We start from the raw sequence: 14,429 nt of genomic DNA, 5'->3' as shown, positions 1-14,429 counted from the left end.
AGAGAAATATTCAAGTCACTTAACAGTAGCTCCCTAAAAATCTCTAAGCCTGTTTTCTTCTCTGTAAGATGAAAATATTTATGCTATCCCCACCTATTTCTTAGAACTGGTTTTATAAACTATAATAGCACTGGTATATGTTCTTACAGTTTGTGAAGCAGTTTCATATTTTATGTCACTTTATTATTCATATTATTAATTCTTTAAGACAAATAAGACATTAATTTATATAAGTAATCAGGGGAAAGAGTTAAATCCACCAGGAGTTTGAGTATATATATAGTAATTCAATCAAAACGATTGACTTTAAGGCCTACCCAGATACAGCTGGAATTTCCTGGCTGTTCAAGGTAGCTCTGATTCTCCAAACCAAAAAAAAAAAAAAAAAAAAAATCCAACACAGGGCAGAAAAAAAGATATCCTTACCACCTGAGGAAGGAGAATGTTGGGGGTAAAGAGGGGTAAAAGGGCATAAATTTAAACAGTGTTTCATATATTCTGAGTCAAAATGATCACACTCAGAAAAATCTCTTCTTCCCTGAGGGCAGCTAAGAACAGATTCCTAACAGTCAAGTGTGCAGTGATATTATGTTCTGTTTCTCTTGTCAGAAGGGATTCAGCCTTTGAAATATGTGTAGCAAAACTGCAGATTTCAGTTTCATGATTAATGAACTAAATTACATTTTATTTCTTAAATGTGTTGAGGATTCATCCTGTGGTCTTCCCTCAAACTTGAGTAGAGCTGCTGAACAGCACATCTGGTTATAGGCAAAGAGCTCTCTGGGTGGTTCTTCTTTCTTCCCTCAGAAATCGACAATGTGGGGAACTGCAGAAACTTTTATTGGGCAAGTGTGGTTTTTTAATCCTTGAAAATTATGATTACTCTCTCTGTTCCCCCTTTCCCAGGAGAGGAAGATTAGTTATTTAGATATATCTAATTTATAAGTCAAAAATTTTGTTCTACATGATTTTACATCATTTGATAATACTTTCCTTAAAGAAAATATTTACATTCATCAGGCAAATATTCTAACATCAGTTTGCCTGGGAATAATTTTTAAATACACTTCATAATAACAATTTATATTTTCTCTGCAATTATCACTTTAAATAGGGCTGTGGTACCATAGATTTTCACATATAGATAAATGTATTACTTTTTTTTTATATAAGTGCCTTTCTTATCAAAATATACTACTGTGTCCCGGAATATGTCACTATCATACCTGATCATTGTTCTACAAGGTACAGAGCAGTACATGTCGCTTTCATCCTCCTTTTTTTAACAAAAGCATTGTATGAGTTTTAAAGCATTTTTTATAAAGAAAGAAAAAACACTTAAAAAACAAAAAGTCAAGGTTGAGAGATCTGTAATAACAGAAAACGTACAGTCCCTTAAGACATTTTCTCCCCAACAGTTTTGTGGAGCTCTTCCCTGCTCAACCATGTAAAAACTAATTTTTTGAGCAGTGGTAGTTCTCCAACTGTGGTCTTGGAATGTCCTTTAAGTATTATGCAGGCTTTTCCAATTTCAAAAAGAGACATGTGCTCATGTCTAGGGAAGGTTACCAGCTAGAACAAGCAGAAAAGAAAAAGAAACTGTTTACTCTGAAGGAGTAGGACCCACTGGAACCTGAGAACTCTGGGAAATGGCTGTGACGTCAAAGCTCCCACAATCCTTGGGGAGCTGTTATTTATTGTTTGTGTGTGTTTCATTTTTCTGATGAAAGCAAATGGGTTACATGTTCGCATATTTTCTTAATTTGGGGTGAAATGCAATCTTTGAAAATATGATTAAAAATTCCTCCATTGATTTAAAAATCAGTAACGAAGAATGTTAATATAAAAACTGTGTAAAAAATAAATAAAACCGAAATATTTTAACACCAAATCATAAACTGTGTCTAGTTCAGGGTGGTGAAATATAGGTGACTTTACTTTCTCATTTAAACTTTTTAATGTAAAATAATATGTTTTTTAAAATAAGCATGTACTGTACTTTGGCATTATGCTATTATTTTTTTAAAAATTACTCGCAGCTAGAAATTGCAGAAACAGCAGAACCACACTATGCAAAAAGAAAAAAAAATCTATATAAGTTGCTTACTGCAGCTTTACTATATACTGTGGAATATGCCTCTCCCCTGCTCACCTCCCCCCACCAAATCTCTAATATTAAGAAAATCTTTAAGGTAAATTAACAACTATAATACATTTAAAAAATAATTAAGCAATACTTGTAAAAAGTGCTGATTATTTCATTGTAACCATCTATTGAAAGGGGTTTGCTTGGTCTAAAATGAAGCTGTCAAGAAAGGTGTCATAAGGAGGTGAGATAGGAGCAGAACCATGAAAGGTAGCATAAGTGGGTTTGCAAAAAGAGCTACAGAGCAAGGACATTTCCTATCAGAAGTCAGAAAAGAAGACTAGAGGACATGGGGAAATGTCCTAGCCTAACTAGCATGCTAGGGAAACGTAGGAGAACAGTTCTGATTTGTGTGTGAATGGGCAGGTTGCTGGGACATGAATGGAAATATAGACTATAAAAGGTGGTTAAAAAAAAAACAAAAACAAAAACAAAACCAGCCAAACAGGACAAATAATTTGGTCCTGATGTATAATAAAATAAGACAAAAACAGAGAGAGAGAGAGGCAAATCATAAAAGACTCTTAATGGAACAAACTGAGGATTGCTGGAGGGGAGGTGGGTGGGGGACGGGGTAACTGGGTGATGGGCATTAAGGAGGGCACTTGAAATAATGAGCACTGGGAATTGCAACTTAGGAATCATTAAATTCTACCTCCAAAACTAATAATACTGTATATATTAACTGAATTTAAATTAAAAATTTTTTAAAAGAATAAAAAGCCATTGTGAGTTCTAATGGAGAGAGCCATGATGTTTTTAAAAATGTGTTTGTCAGGCAGCCCAGGTGGTGCAGCAGTTTAGTGCCACCTGCAGCCCAGGGTGTGATCCTGGAGACCCGGGATCAAGTCCCAAGTCAGGGTCCCTGCATGGAGCCTGCTTCTCCCTCTGCCTGTGTCTCTGCCTCTCTCTCTGTATCTCTCATGAGTAAGTAAGTTTAAAAAAAAAATCTTTAAAAAAAATGTGTTTGTCAAAGAATGCACTAGCATGCTTTTTATTCATTCAGCAAAAATTTCTTTGGGATCTATTATATCCCCCTGTGCACCACCTACAGATACGAAGACAAGTGTGGATTCAGGGAGACCCAGTTAGTTAGGAGGCTGGTACAGCACTGCAGGTGAGATATCATAGATTTTTAAGGGAAGATGGATTCAGGTGATTGTAGAAGGTAAACTTGTTGAGATTTGAATGTGTACTGGACAGAGGAGGAAAGGAAGGAGTCCGGGTGAGTCTGAAATTTCTGAGTTTTGCATCCCCATGTTGTGGTACAGAAAAACAGGAAAAGCTGTAAGAGGATCAGATTGGGGAAAGAGAGCTCATTAGTGCCCTGTTTCACTATTTCTGAGTTTGAAGCATTTAACTGTGACGTTCACATGGGAATGCTGAATAGGTCGCTGCATATATGGACTTGCAGTACCAAGGGGGGGCCTTGAAGCTGTAACCTGGGAGTCTTCACTAGGCAGATGGTTGCTGAAATGGTGAGCCTGGAGGACATCTCCTAGGCAAACGGTAAAAAGTAGGAAGGGGAGTGGAGAGAGAGCCTAGTTGGATTAGAAAGGGGATCCACTAAAGATGGGGAGGTCGTTCTATCACGTAAGCATTCACTGAGCCCAGGCAACAGGCTAGCAGCTATCCCAGTGGTACTGGACTACCGTGATCCAGACTGGTGCTTAGGGAAGTTGCCCTGGTGGAAAATGAAGTCACAATGTACACAATTATGGAGCATCACCTCCCAGGCTGGATTAATGACAACACGTCAATGCCCAGGTATAAAGAATTAGATCCAATGTCTACTTCCACTGGAACTTTCAACTTATAGGTATTTATGAGTTACCTGAAAGAGAAATAGAACAGTTACCAGTTCCCCAAAACCTCTACTCCCAAGGAGTGGGCTAAAATGAATTATCAGAGAGGAAAAAACTACATGAAAATGGTTGGTTATGCTATACACCATTGAGCTCAACAGCTTTCTCCTTTTCTAGATTCTAGAAAATAGCATTTAGGAGGCTTCCGTGGCATCTAAGTACCAGTTTTCTCTGTAGACACATATCTTGGACAGCCAGTTGGGGCAAAGAAGACAAGCAAGGCTGACAAGAGCAGGAGGCTGGACACTGATTCCCTGACCACCCACCAGGCCCAGGCCAATTCCTCCAAGCCCCTTGCACACTAGCATGGACGTAGGTGGATACATACAATGGAAACTTGAGAAAATGGGGTTGTCTATATATAACTGAAGTGCTGGCTAGGCCTTTCACTTTGCCCCTGAGTCAAGCTGATTAAACTTAGCATATCCTGGCTCCAATTTTGATTGAGTTGGGCCCCTTGGCCTTTATGTTGTATATCTGAATCCTCTTTGAAAAGATTTGGCCTCCCCATATATATTTAGAGTACTGGGAGAGTGCCCATCTGTTTTTATGCTTATTTATAACTACACCACCTTCCAGCACTGTGAGGTCCTTTAAAATATAATGACATGACTGATGATGAGAAATTAAGTGAATGGGGTGAATGTTCTTACGCTCAGACAAACGTTTGTGGGAATGCAATTTCCCTTGCAGCGCAGGCCTGGCACTTCTGTTTCTCATGAACACCCCGAGCTCAGATTATCTTGGAAGGTGTGTATTAACCACCATTTCTACTGAGAAGACAGAGTATTCATTCTGCCAGTTTGTTGCTCCCACTGTTGCCTTGCCTTGTGGACCTCGAAATTCAGGGTGTGGGTAGGGAGAGAAGCAGAAAATCCTAAGATTTACAGAAGGGGGTTAAGAATCTGCCTCATATAAATCTTCCTCATGTAAATCACTTGAAACTCTTGCCCAAAAAGCAGGAGACGAGTGGAACCCAGAAGTTAGATCTAGGGACACACACAAGACTTGGGGCAGTTATTGTCCTGCTTTGAGGGAAAGAGGGGGTTCCCCTAGCCACGGGGCCTAACTCTTGGATGGCCAGTGCCTGCCCTCTGTGAAGACTGGGAGAGTGGGGGGGTCTGTGGCAGCTTTGCAGCAGCTCCCTAACACGCCAGCGACCCAGGGTCATCTAGTTCCACTTGGGAGCCCTGGGAGAGAGCCCCTCTCCCCTCCTGCTCACCTTGGAATCCTGACCACCTTCATTTCAAAGGCAAGAAGGGCGGGACGTGTACCAGCTCTCCGTGTTTCTGCAAAAATGCACGTCTATAGCATATATTTCTGCAGTCCCTGGGGTGTCTTCATGACATTGACATGTCCTATCTTTTGCTACTTGTGTAGAAGGGTCTTCCAGCGTGTCCCTCTCCTGCTGAGTCCAAGGTTTTCTGAAGGCAGAGCAGGTCCCGCCCCGGCTTAGAAAGAACGCGCCCCCTTTCGGCAGGAGAAGGCAAGGCTGGAGGGTACATTGCACCCCGCGAAGAGCTGCGCCTCAGGGGCCTGGGACCTGCGAGCACGGGAGCCGGCAGCCGAGGTGCGGTGGGGCTGTTTGCATCTCTGCTCCAGCCGGGATGGAGGACGCTAAAATCTAACATACTGTCGAGCTCTGTTTTAAAAGTTAACGTTGTATTTTTCACTCAACTTCTGTATTAACACCCCCTTGCTCCATCTCCTCCCTCCCTGCTCTATCCCCCCAAAGTGGTGAGATTCCACAAAGCCAGCTCCCCAGGCCGGGTGAGATCTCCATTTCTGCATAGAAGTTTCGGTAGTCTCTTCTCTCCCGCCCGCCCGCCCGTTAAGAAAACTTCCAATCGCTTGCAAAAAGCTCCAAGCAGACAAAATAGGAACCAGAGGACCTGTCCTTGTTCTCTCTAATAACTCGAATCTTGGGGATCCGAATTAATACACATTTTTCAAATTCATTCCTCATTTATAATGGCAAAAATAAGCCTCAAAGTGCTTGGGAATTAGAGCTCTGTCATTACTGGGGCAGCAAAGGGACTGGCACATCCATTACCCGAGGACTGAATTCTGGTCATGACTTTGTTCCTATATTTGAGAACTGCAGGAGCAGCAGAATCCTTAAGATTCTGATTGTCCTTAGACTCTTCTGCGACGTCACTTGTGTGTGCGATTGATTTGTTCTGACGACTTTTCTTTATTTTCTTTCATAAAATTTTCTCCACCAACCGCTGTTTGTGCCTTTCGTCCCCATCCAGCCCTTAAATTGACTATTACCCCTGTACTCAGCTTCACAGATATTCTTTCAAGAACAGTAGTTCCAGGACAAGTGAAATGTGATTTTTTTTCAGTCGAAACCTAAAATCCATAGTTCATAATTTTCTGTACAACTACTTCCTTAAGGCTGCCTCACTAAATTATACAAAATACCACACCAAGAATCTACTAATATTCGGACCAAGGTGAAGACATCTTACTCAAAAACTTCTCCAGGTAGAAAACAAACGCTCTGACCCCAAACACCAATGACTGTCTCTCCTCAGAATTCTTGACTATGTATCTCCGCATTTATTGATTTAATTAAAAAAAAAAAAAACAGCACTTAGAGAAAAAGAGGTGGTGGCAGTTTGTCAATATTGTTATTACTGTTTGAAATTAATTTTAACTGAGTGTTGTTAGCCTGTTCATCAAACTATTTGAATTTCTAAGAATCAAAATTCTTGTGGATGAATATTAATGCTGTTGACACACATATCCTCTTGGTATTGTTGCAAAGGGAGTTAAAGGACACCAACCTATGGGGGTGGGGTGGTACTGGGCCCTGCATCAAATTAAAACAGAAGTCCATGCAGAGCACCTAATCAGATTACAATGGGGTGGACTTACAGGTAGTTCTGTAAATGTTTGGACACGAAGTGGACACAGGAAGTTAGCCTCTTATCCACGTATTTCCTGTAAATGTCTGATCTGTAGCTCAGAGAAATACTCAAAGCATCCTCTTGATTGACCTTACAAATTGACTTAAATAGAGGTTGCTGAGCCCCCAAGTTTACTCTCTCTTCGGGGTGAAGTTCTTCCCCACAAAACTCTTCCACCTTCTGCAAAAAAAAAAAAAAAAAAGAAAAGAAAGAAAGAAAAGAAAAGTAAAAGAAAAAGAAAAAGAAAGAAAGAAAAGCAAAATGCAAGCCTTATCTCCTTCTCTATAAATACTACTTCCCCTCTCCCCATTAAAAAAAAGAAAAGAAAAGAAAACTTCCTTTGGCTTCTACTAACTCCATCTCTCAAAGAATAAAAAGCAAATACCTATTCTCAGAACTATTGAAAGCTGGCACCACCAGGAACAGGAGGCACGCAGGAATCGCCCGCACACACAGGCGCGCACAAACTTGCAACATCCCTGTACTGGAGTCCTCTGGGCGCCCCTGTGGAGGAGCAGAGTTCCCCTTGAGCCAGTGGCCTGCGTGGGTGCTGAAGGAGGGAGCAGGCAAACAGGGTATTATAGGAGAGGAATTGTAAAAGAAACACATCTTCCAAAAAAAAATCAAATGGACCTCTAATTGAAAATCCACAGATACCATTTAAAAGTGAAAAAGGGTCTCGGAGGTGGCTGCTGGATGGAAGCGGGGTTCAAAACTCCGATCAGAGTGGATCAGAGCCAGTGGGGTAGGAAGGTATCCTTGGTTCTGAAGTCGCTGGGGTTTTTTCGCAGGGGAGGGGTGTGGGTGACATCTTGTTGGTTTGGAGATGACTTATTCACTCCTGCTGTAAAATCTAAAATGACGCCCCTGGGAAGATGAAGGAAGTGCAGCGCCCCGGGTGATCCACGGCTGCCCGCTTGGTGCTCCTGCGCTCTGACCTAAGCATGTGGGGGGACCGCCAAAGTCACTGTGCCAAAATGCACGGCTGCATGACACCTAAGGTGCGGCAGAGCCTACCAGAATCTTGGAAAGAGCTCCATCAGGGAAATGAACGGTGGAGGCAGGGGCTCACCGTCTTACGGAGTTGGGGGATCTGGAGCCCCAGCGAGGATTGGATGCCTGGAGCCTCGGACTATACAGGCCCAGATCCCTGACCTTCACACTCCAAGCTGCCCTTCTCTCTCAGGCGGTGCGGGGAGTTACCAGACTGTCAGTTTTTCCAAAATATTAAGAGGAGGCCATCCAGTGCCCTGCTCCTGCTTGTAGGATAAACAAGATTTACCACCTCTTCTCTGAACTTGACTTGCGACCGTGGGGACTCAGTGACCTACCTTGATCCTGGATTTCACTGCCTCCTATAAAGAGAAAAAATTTCCAGGCTACCCTTAAAATGATATATTTCATTGGCTCCCCTTTGAATCAAGATAATTGAGGCCCAAATTCAGAGTACCGGCTCCAGGGCCCCCAGGGTGGTGGCGGCAAAAGTTTCTGGAGCCCTAGATGTTACAAATACTGAAACTCCAGGGAAATTTATATTCTGAGGCATGTTCCAACTAGGGAGCACCCTAGAGAATGCTCCCGCTCCCCCTGGGCTTACCACTGGTGGGGGGTAGGGGGGTTGGGGGAGGTGGGGGATTTGGTGGAGCTGGGCTGGGGGAGTGTGGCAGGAGGATTGGGCAGGCGTTTCTATCCCGCCGCGTTTACACCTCTCCCTTTGTGACAAATCAATTTCCCGCGCCGCTGTTCTGCATTTGCATCCCGCCGAGGCCCGGGGCCCAGCTGCGCCAAGCGCACACTTACCACCGGCTTCGGAGTGTGTGCGTGTGTGCACGCGTGTCTAATTGACTTTCCGTCTACCTTTTTATGACTACATGTGTTTCCAACAAAAGGTCTTATTAGGACAATCTGGTTTCACTAATTTAGAGGTTGGGAACGTGGAAGGCAGGCGCTTTTTTTTTTTTTTTTAAGAGTTTGCAGAACTTCGGATTAAGAAATGACAGCGGGATGCACCGTCCTCCTAAGAGTAGGTCTGCCTATTTTTATGACCTGTTCCTCTTTCCTCTCCCTGGCTTCCCCAGTTCTACCCCCCTTTGCACTCCACACTCCTCCATTAGCCACCGGATTCCTAACTGTTAAAGAACCGTTTCTTTAAACACTTAAGACATCTGAACCCAGAAGTCTGAGACATTTACTGGGCTGGGAAAATCAGAAAAGGGGAAAAGAAATCATTCTACAGAGAGGAAAGTGCAATGAACATCAACCAAGGAGGAATAGTATTGTGGCGAGGAGTGAGGGAGATAAGAGAGAAGCTCTCGCTTTGGACTCAACTTAGTTCCTCCATGCTAAGGTCAGCCCAGGTGGTAAGTGAAAATTTGCAATATTAGTGTAAACGGAACCTGTTTTACTAATTTCAGCTGAAAAGAAAATTTAGGAAGGACATGTTTCTATAGAGCTGGAAGAGTAAACCCTGTCTTTTACATGTTTCCATGCCTCTGAAGGAGATTATGCTTTCCCACTCTGGGGTAGACTCCCCGAAGGCTGCGAAGGGCACTTGATTCTCAGTGTGGTTTTCTGTCTTTTAGGCTCAGAGCCTTGCTTTGACTCCTCTCTTCCCTGATTCAGTCTGAGCCTCACTATCCACTGCACACTGGAAGCCCAGCAGGGCCCACCGGTCCTGACTCAATGAGTTCACAACAGCGTCCTCGGCAACTCCTGATGGGGGACCCGAGGACTAAGGACACGGGTCCTCCTAGACAGTATCGCCCCACTTACCAGACCTTCCTATTCTCATCTCAGAGATGGGTGAGGGGGTTGAGGAAACTTTGCTTCTAAAAGCAACAACTATTTGTTAGAAGAATAGGCCCCAGCCATCTCAAGAAAGCAAGGCCTTATCCTGTTTCTCTGCTACTTTCAGAAACCCCAGTGTCAGTCACTTTGTCCCCATCACCTGGGTCTGCATTTCTGCTACCTCCCTCTGAACTGTCTGTGGACCATCCTTCCTTAAGCATCCATTTCCTGGCTGGCATCCTAACCTCAATTTCCTTCCGGGGCCCACTCCCCATTAGGCCTCCTTGCTCCTGGAAACTCGGAGGTGTGTGTCCTCAAGAATATAGTGGCAGGTTCCTGGAGGTTTCACCCCCTTCCCTCAGGATGCACAGTTCCCAACATCGATGCTGCCCTTTTTATGTCCTGGGCAGACCCCAGGCAGGGTGCGCAGCGCGATCTTGGCCACGCCAGGCCTGGGTCTCACAGGAGCCAACCTGGACAGCTTCCCCACCACCGCAGACCACCTCCGCCTCAGCTTCGAGGGGCTTCCCAGCTGGCCTCCAAGCCCAGTCTCCTTGTTCACACTAGAAACCCCACCAAGAACCTGAGCTCCCTTCTCAGAGGCATCTCCTCAGAGCCAAAGGGCAGGAAAGGTGGGCATCCCTCCAGCCCCGGACTATCCCGCTCCCGGCACAGCCAGCACAGCCCTGGGCTTGCTGAGGCCACCGGCCCTGGGCCTGCTTTTCACCTCCCACCGCTTGTTTTAGGGGTAAAGTACCAGTGGCTGGTCTCTCTTGCCCCACCCTCATCTTTTACGTGATCCTGTTTTCTGTTGTGAGTTCATCCTCCCGCTCCGAATAGTGATAAATGTTGGGGTGAATAATTAACCGTGGCGAAAGAAGACCAGCAGAAGGTGCAGAATCAGTGAAGCTGGGTGATAGGCACTTGGAGATTCGGGATACTATGCTCCCTTTGCTTTGCATATTTAAATTATCCCTGGTTGAACGTTGAAAAACAATCATTGTTTCACCGTGCAGTTTCTTGGAGTTCAAAGTATCTACACAAGCAATTAACTCACACTGGGGACAGTGCAGCAAGAGCAACCCTCCTCTCTCCCACCCTCTCCAGGCACGGATATCTTCAACAAGGAAGCCTCTGCATACTTGCCCGCCCGTTACCCAGGACTTGGGGACATCGGGTCTTCATTCCTCAGAGCTGGCCACCTCTCTCCAGAGACAGACCAGGCCGGATTATGTTCAGTCTAAATTCCCTATAGCCCTCCGCCTCTGAGAATACTAGAGGGGATCGAGCCCAGGTTCGATTTTAGCTAAAAAACACTGAGGGATTCTAGGCTTGGACTAAGGAAGCTGGGCAAGGGGCAGGCGGCCTGCCAAAGAGAGGGGGGCTGTCCTTGCCCCCTGCTTCACTGTGGCATGCGGGACTCCTACCACTTTGCCAGGCCTTGCTTCCAGCTGTTTTGGGTCCTGTTTGCTTTGCCTATCTATTTCCTGAGAGTCTGATACTGGCAGGGTTTATTTATTTATTTCAATGATGGCATGGCAGTGGGTCTCTTGTTTTCACAGATTCCAAATTCGGAGACAAAATAAGTCAACAAATAATGAAATGTGAAAGAATTTGCTTCGTTTAAAAAACTTCCAGCCAAGTTCAGACTCCTGAAATCTCAGGGAGGAAACATGACGCCCCAGTGTCACCTGTGGTGATTCAGGTGACAGGTCTGTTCCAGACTCCAGAACGGACAGATACACTTGGAGTCACATTTTAAGGCGCGGTTAATAACACCAGGCCAGATTTCCATGGGGGCGCGATTGGTCATCGGGAAGGACGGCAAAGGGAGACTGCGTGGACTTTTCTGGAGGTGTTAGGGCCAATTGGGAGAGCTCCTTGAATGTGACACCAGGCTCGGCTGGCTTTGGGGCCCGCGCTGCTCCTGCGCATCTCTCCTGTGCGGGATCGCGCGGGGCGGGAGCTCGGGTTTCACCCCAAAGGACACTCCCTTTGCTTCGCCCCCGAGTCTCCCCGAAGCACAGGCCTTTGATTCTGCCCGGGGCGGGGGGGGGGGGGTCTCAAAGCCTTGTGCAGGTGAAGGGCGGCAAGAGCAGAGAACAGAGCGCAGCGCGGCCCTGGGAAGCCACGCGGGTACCGAGCCCAAGCCGCGCGGGTCTCGAGGCTGCGCGCTGCGCCCTCCGCCGCTCCGCCCCGCCTACCCCCGAACCCACGCTCGAGGCCGGGGAGAAGCCCTCCCGGCCCACCTCGGCATCTAATCCGCTGCCTTCCCCAACAGGGCAGGCTCCCCGACTTTGCACCCCTCCGGGACCCCTTCCCAGCCAGCCCGCTTGCCCCGCGTGCTGCAAGACCTAGCAGCCGTGCTCGCTCGGGACCGAAGGGCAGCCCGGTCGGCTTCAGCGAGGTTCCGCGGCGGGCAGTCCCCAGCCGCGACCTCCGGGCCTCCGGGCCTCCGGGCCTCCCTGCAGCGCCCGCCCGGGTGCCCCCTCGGCAGATCCCTCCTTGCATCATCCAGCCTCCCTGTGACTGGCCCTTCCTCGGGCTGCTGCCACCACCTCTCCTCGCCCCCGACTGTCTCCCCCTGGACTGGGGGGGACCCCGGTCCCGGACACACACTCCCGCGGGGAGAGTCCCTCACTCACTGTCTTGCTGGGGGGTGTCGCTGCCGCTGGTGAGTCCCGGCGACTCCAGGAGGCTTCGGCCGGCCTCGCCCACGCTCTCGTCCGCCTGCGCCGCCACCATGTCCCCGGCTTCCTCCAGGTCTAGCAGGTGACTGACGGAGAAGTTCTTTTTCGCCTGCAGGGTGTCGAGGTTGCCGGGGCTGTCCAAGCGGCCGCCCAGCGCCGGTTGCCGCTCCAGAACGTGCCCGTAGCTGGAGGTCATGGTCTCCCCCTCCGATCCCACCCACCCCCCTCTTCCCGCTCGAATCAACACCAAACGCTGTGGGCGCGAGGGGGGAGAGGAGCCGAGTGGGGAAGAGAGAGGGGGGAGTGGAGAGAGAGGGAGAGAGAGAGGGAGAGAGAGAGAGGAGAGAGAGAGAAGGAGGGGAAGGACAAAAAAATTGGAAAGGGGGGGGACCCCCTTCTGCAGAGCAGAGCGTTCTACACCAACAGCCTCGGCTGCTTTCCTGAGGCCAAGTCCGGCGCGATCCAAGGAGATAATCCACACCAAAAAATAAAATTAAAAAGTCACCCTATGTTCAAGTCAGGAGAAAAAAATTCCTTCCAGCTATCCAAAAGCGTCCACACGCACACACTAAAAATAATAATAAGGGGGAGAAAGGAAAGGGGAGGCCAGCAGGGCGGGGGAGTTAGACACACAGAAGAAGAGAGAAGAAGGGGTGGGAGAGAAGAATCAAAGTGTTTTTTTTTTTTTTCAAGGTTAAAAAAGTTATTCCCAGGCAAGAGTTCAAGCACCAACAGAAGAAGGCTTGTTCCAGCTTTAAAACATCTTCAAGAAAACGTGTTCCCCCTCTCTGCACTCCTGTGGATTCTCAGGAGTGACTAAAGTTTCAGGAGGAGAGGGTGATGTCTTGCAGATGTATTGGAGAGCAGGATTCTCACTTTACTTTTCGTAAGAAGAAGAAGAAGAAGAAGAAGGAAAAAAAAAAAAGGGCTTCAAGAGTCCGAAAGAGGGTGGTGGTGGGTTTCCCCCCTTTCCCTTCTCTCTCTCCCCCTCTTCTTGCTGAGCTCCTTTTTCCTTCTCAGTTGGATCAAGAAGCTCTCTGGCACTTCAAAAGGCACAAACTGGCATGCAGAGGAGGCTTTGTAGGGAATACAAGAAAATTGGAGACCCCTGGGAGGGCAGATCTCGACTTAATAGGAGCCTGTAATTACGTGGCAAAGCCTTTGTGCGGTGCCTGACGTTTTACAGACCCCCTTTCTCCATCACAATCTCCTTCTTCCTCCTTTCCCTCGGACCAAAAAACAGTCTGATTAAGAAAACCCCCTTTGCCAACATCTGAGCCAAAGAGAAAGAGAGAGGGAGGGAGCGAGTGAGGGAGGAGGGAGCAAAAAGGGAGGGAAGAGAAAGGGAGAGAGCCCCTTTGGATTTTTTAAGTAAAGGTCTAATTATCATTCCCCTGCAATAGTATCACGGGGAGAAAAGACAAACTGAAACCCACAGTCACTTCAAACGGGCGATTATTTTGCTTGGGCATTAACTCCTCCAGATTTGTTTAAGATCCTGTTGGAAAATCTCATTTGCATGTTTTGGTAACAGCTGTGGGGAAACTTGTTGGAAAAAATCCACAACTATCTCAATCAAATTTTCTTCTCTTTCGGCTTTTTTTTTTTTTTTCTTCTCCCAAGCGTTTCCTGCAGTTCTAACAGTTTTGGGGGGTGGGGGTGGGGGAGTGTCTGAGAGAGAACGAAGGAGAGAGCAAGCAAATTAAGGCTACATTTGGCTCCGTAGAGACAGCCTATTAAATAATGTAATAAAATAACAGGAGCGATAATAATGAGAGGCTCTCCCACGCTTCTTCCGCGAACCAAAGGCAGGTTAGGGGAGATCTAGAAGGCGCAGAATCGATTCGAGTCTCTCGCGCCGCTAGGAATCCCGGGGCCAGGGCAGTGGGAAATTTACATATTTATTTAGCTGGAGGAAAGGACTCTAGGAGTGTAGCATAATTGCTCCCTCCTCCCCCCCCCCCCCCCCCTGGCCAATTTCGTAACCTCTTTGGAGCGGCCAAGGTCGCTTCCCCAGGCGACAACG

The 14,429-nt window shown here is 46.8% G+C and overlaps 1 protein-coding gene across 2 annotated transcripts in view; it reads right to left on the bottom strand.

The window, feature by feature from the left end:
* Positions 1-13,708, bottom strand: part of PRRX1 (paired related homeobox 1) — a 72,828-nt gene extending 59,120 nt beyond the window's left edge. The window contains exon 1 of one of the 2 annotated variants that reach the window (XM_041761180.1): positions 12,359-13,708. In XM_041761180.1, coding sequence (XP_041617114.1) covers positions 12,359-12,599 — 241 coding nt within the window. In that variant the 5' untranslated portion in view covers positions 12,600-13,708. The remainder of the gene's footprint in view (positions 1-12,358) is intronic. The other variant, XM_041761189.1, reaches the window with a different exon arrangement.
* Positions 13,709-14,429: the final 721 nt, after the last annotated feature.

Source organism: Vulpes lagopus, chromosome 1, assembly GCF_018345385.1.
Source record: "Vulpes lagopus strain Blue_001 chromosome 1, ASM1834538v1, whole genome shotgun sequence".
Classification (NCBI taxonomy): domain Eukaryota; kingdom Metazoa; phylum Chordata; class Mammalia; order Carnivora; family Canidae; genus Vulpes; species Vulpes lagopus.
Note: the sequence above shows the minus strand (reverse complement) of the source record. Positions and strands in the feature narration are given on the sequence as shown.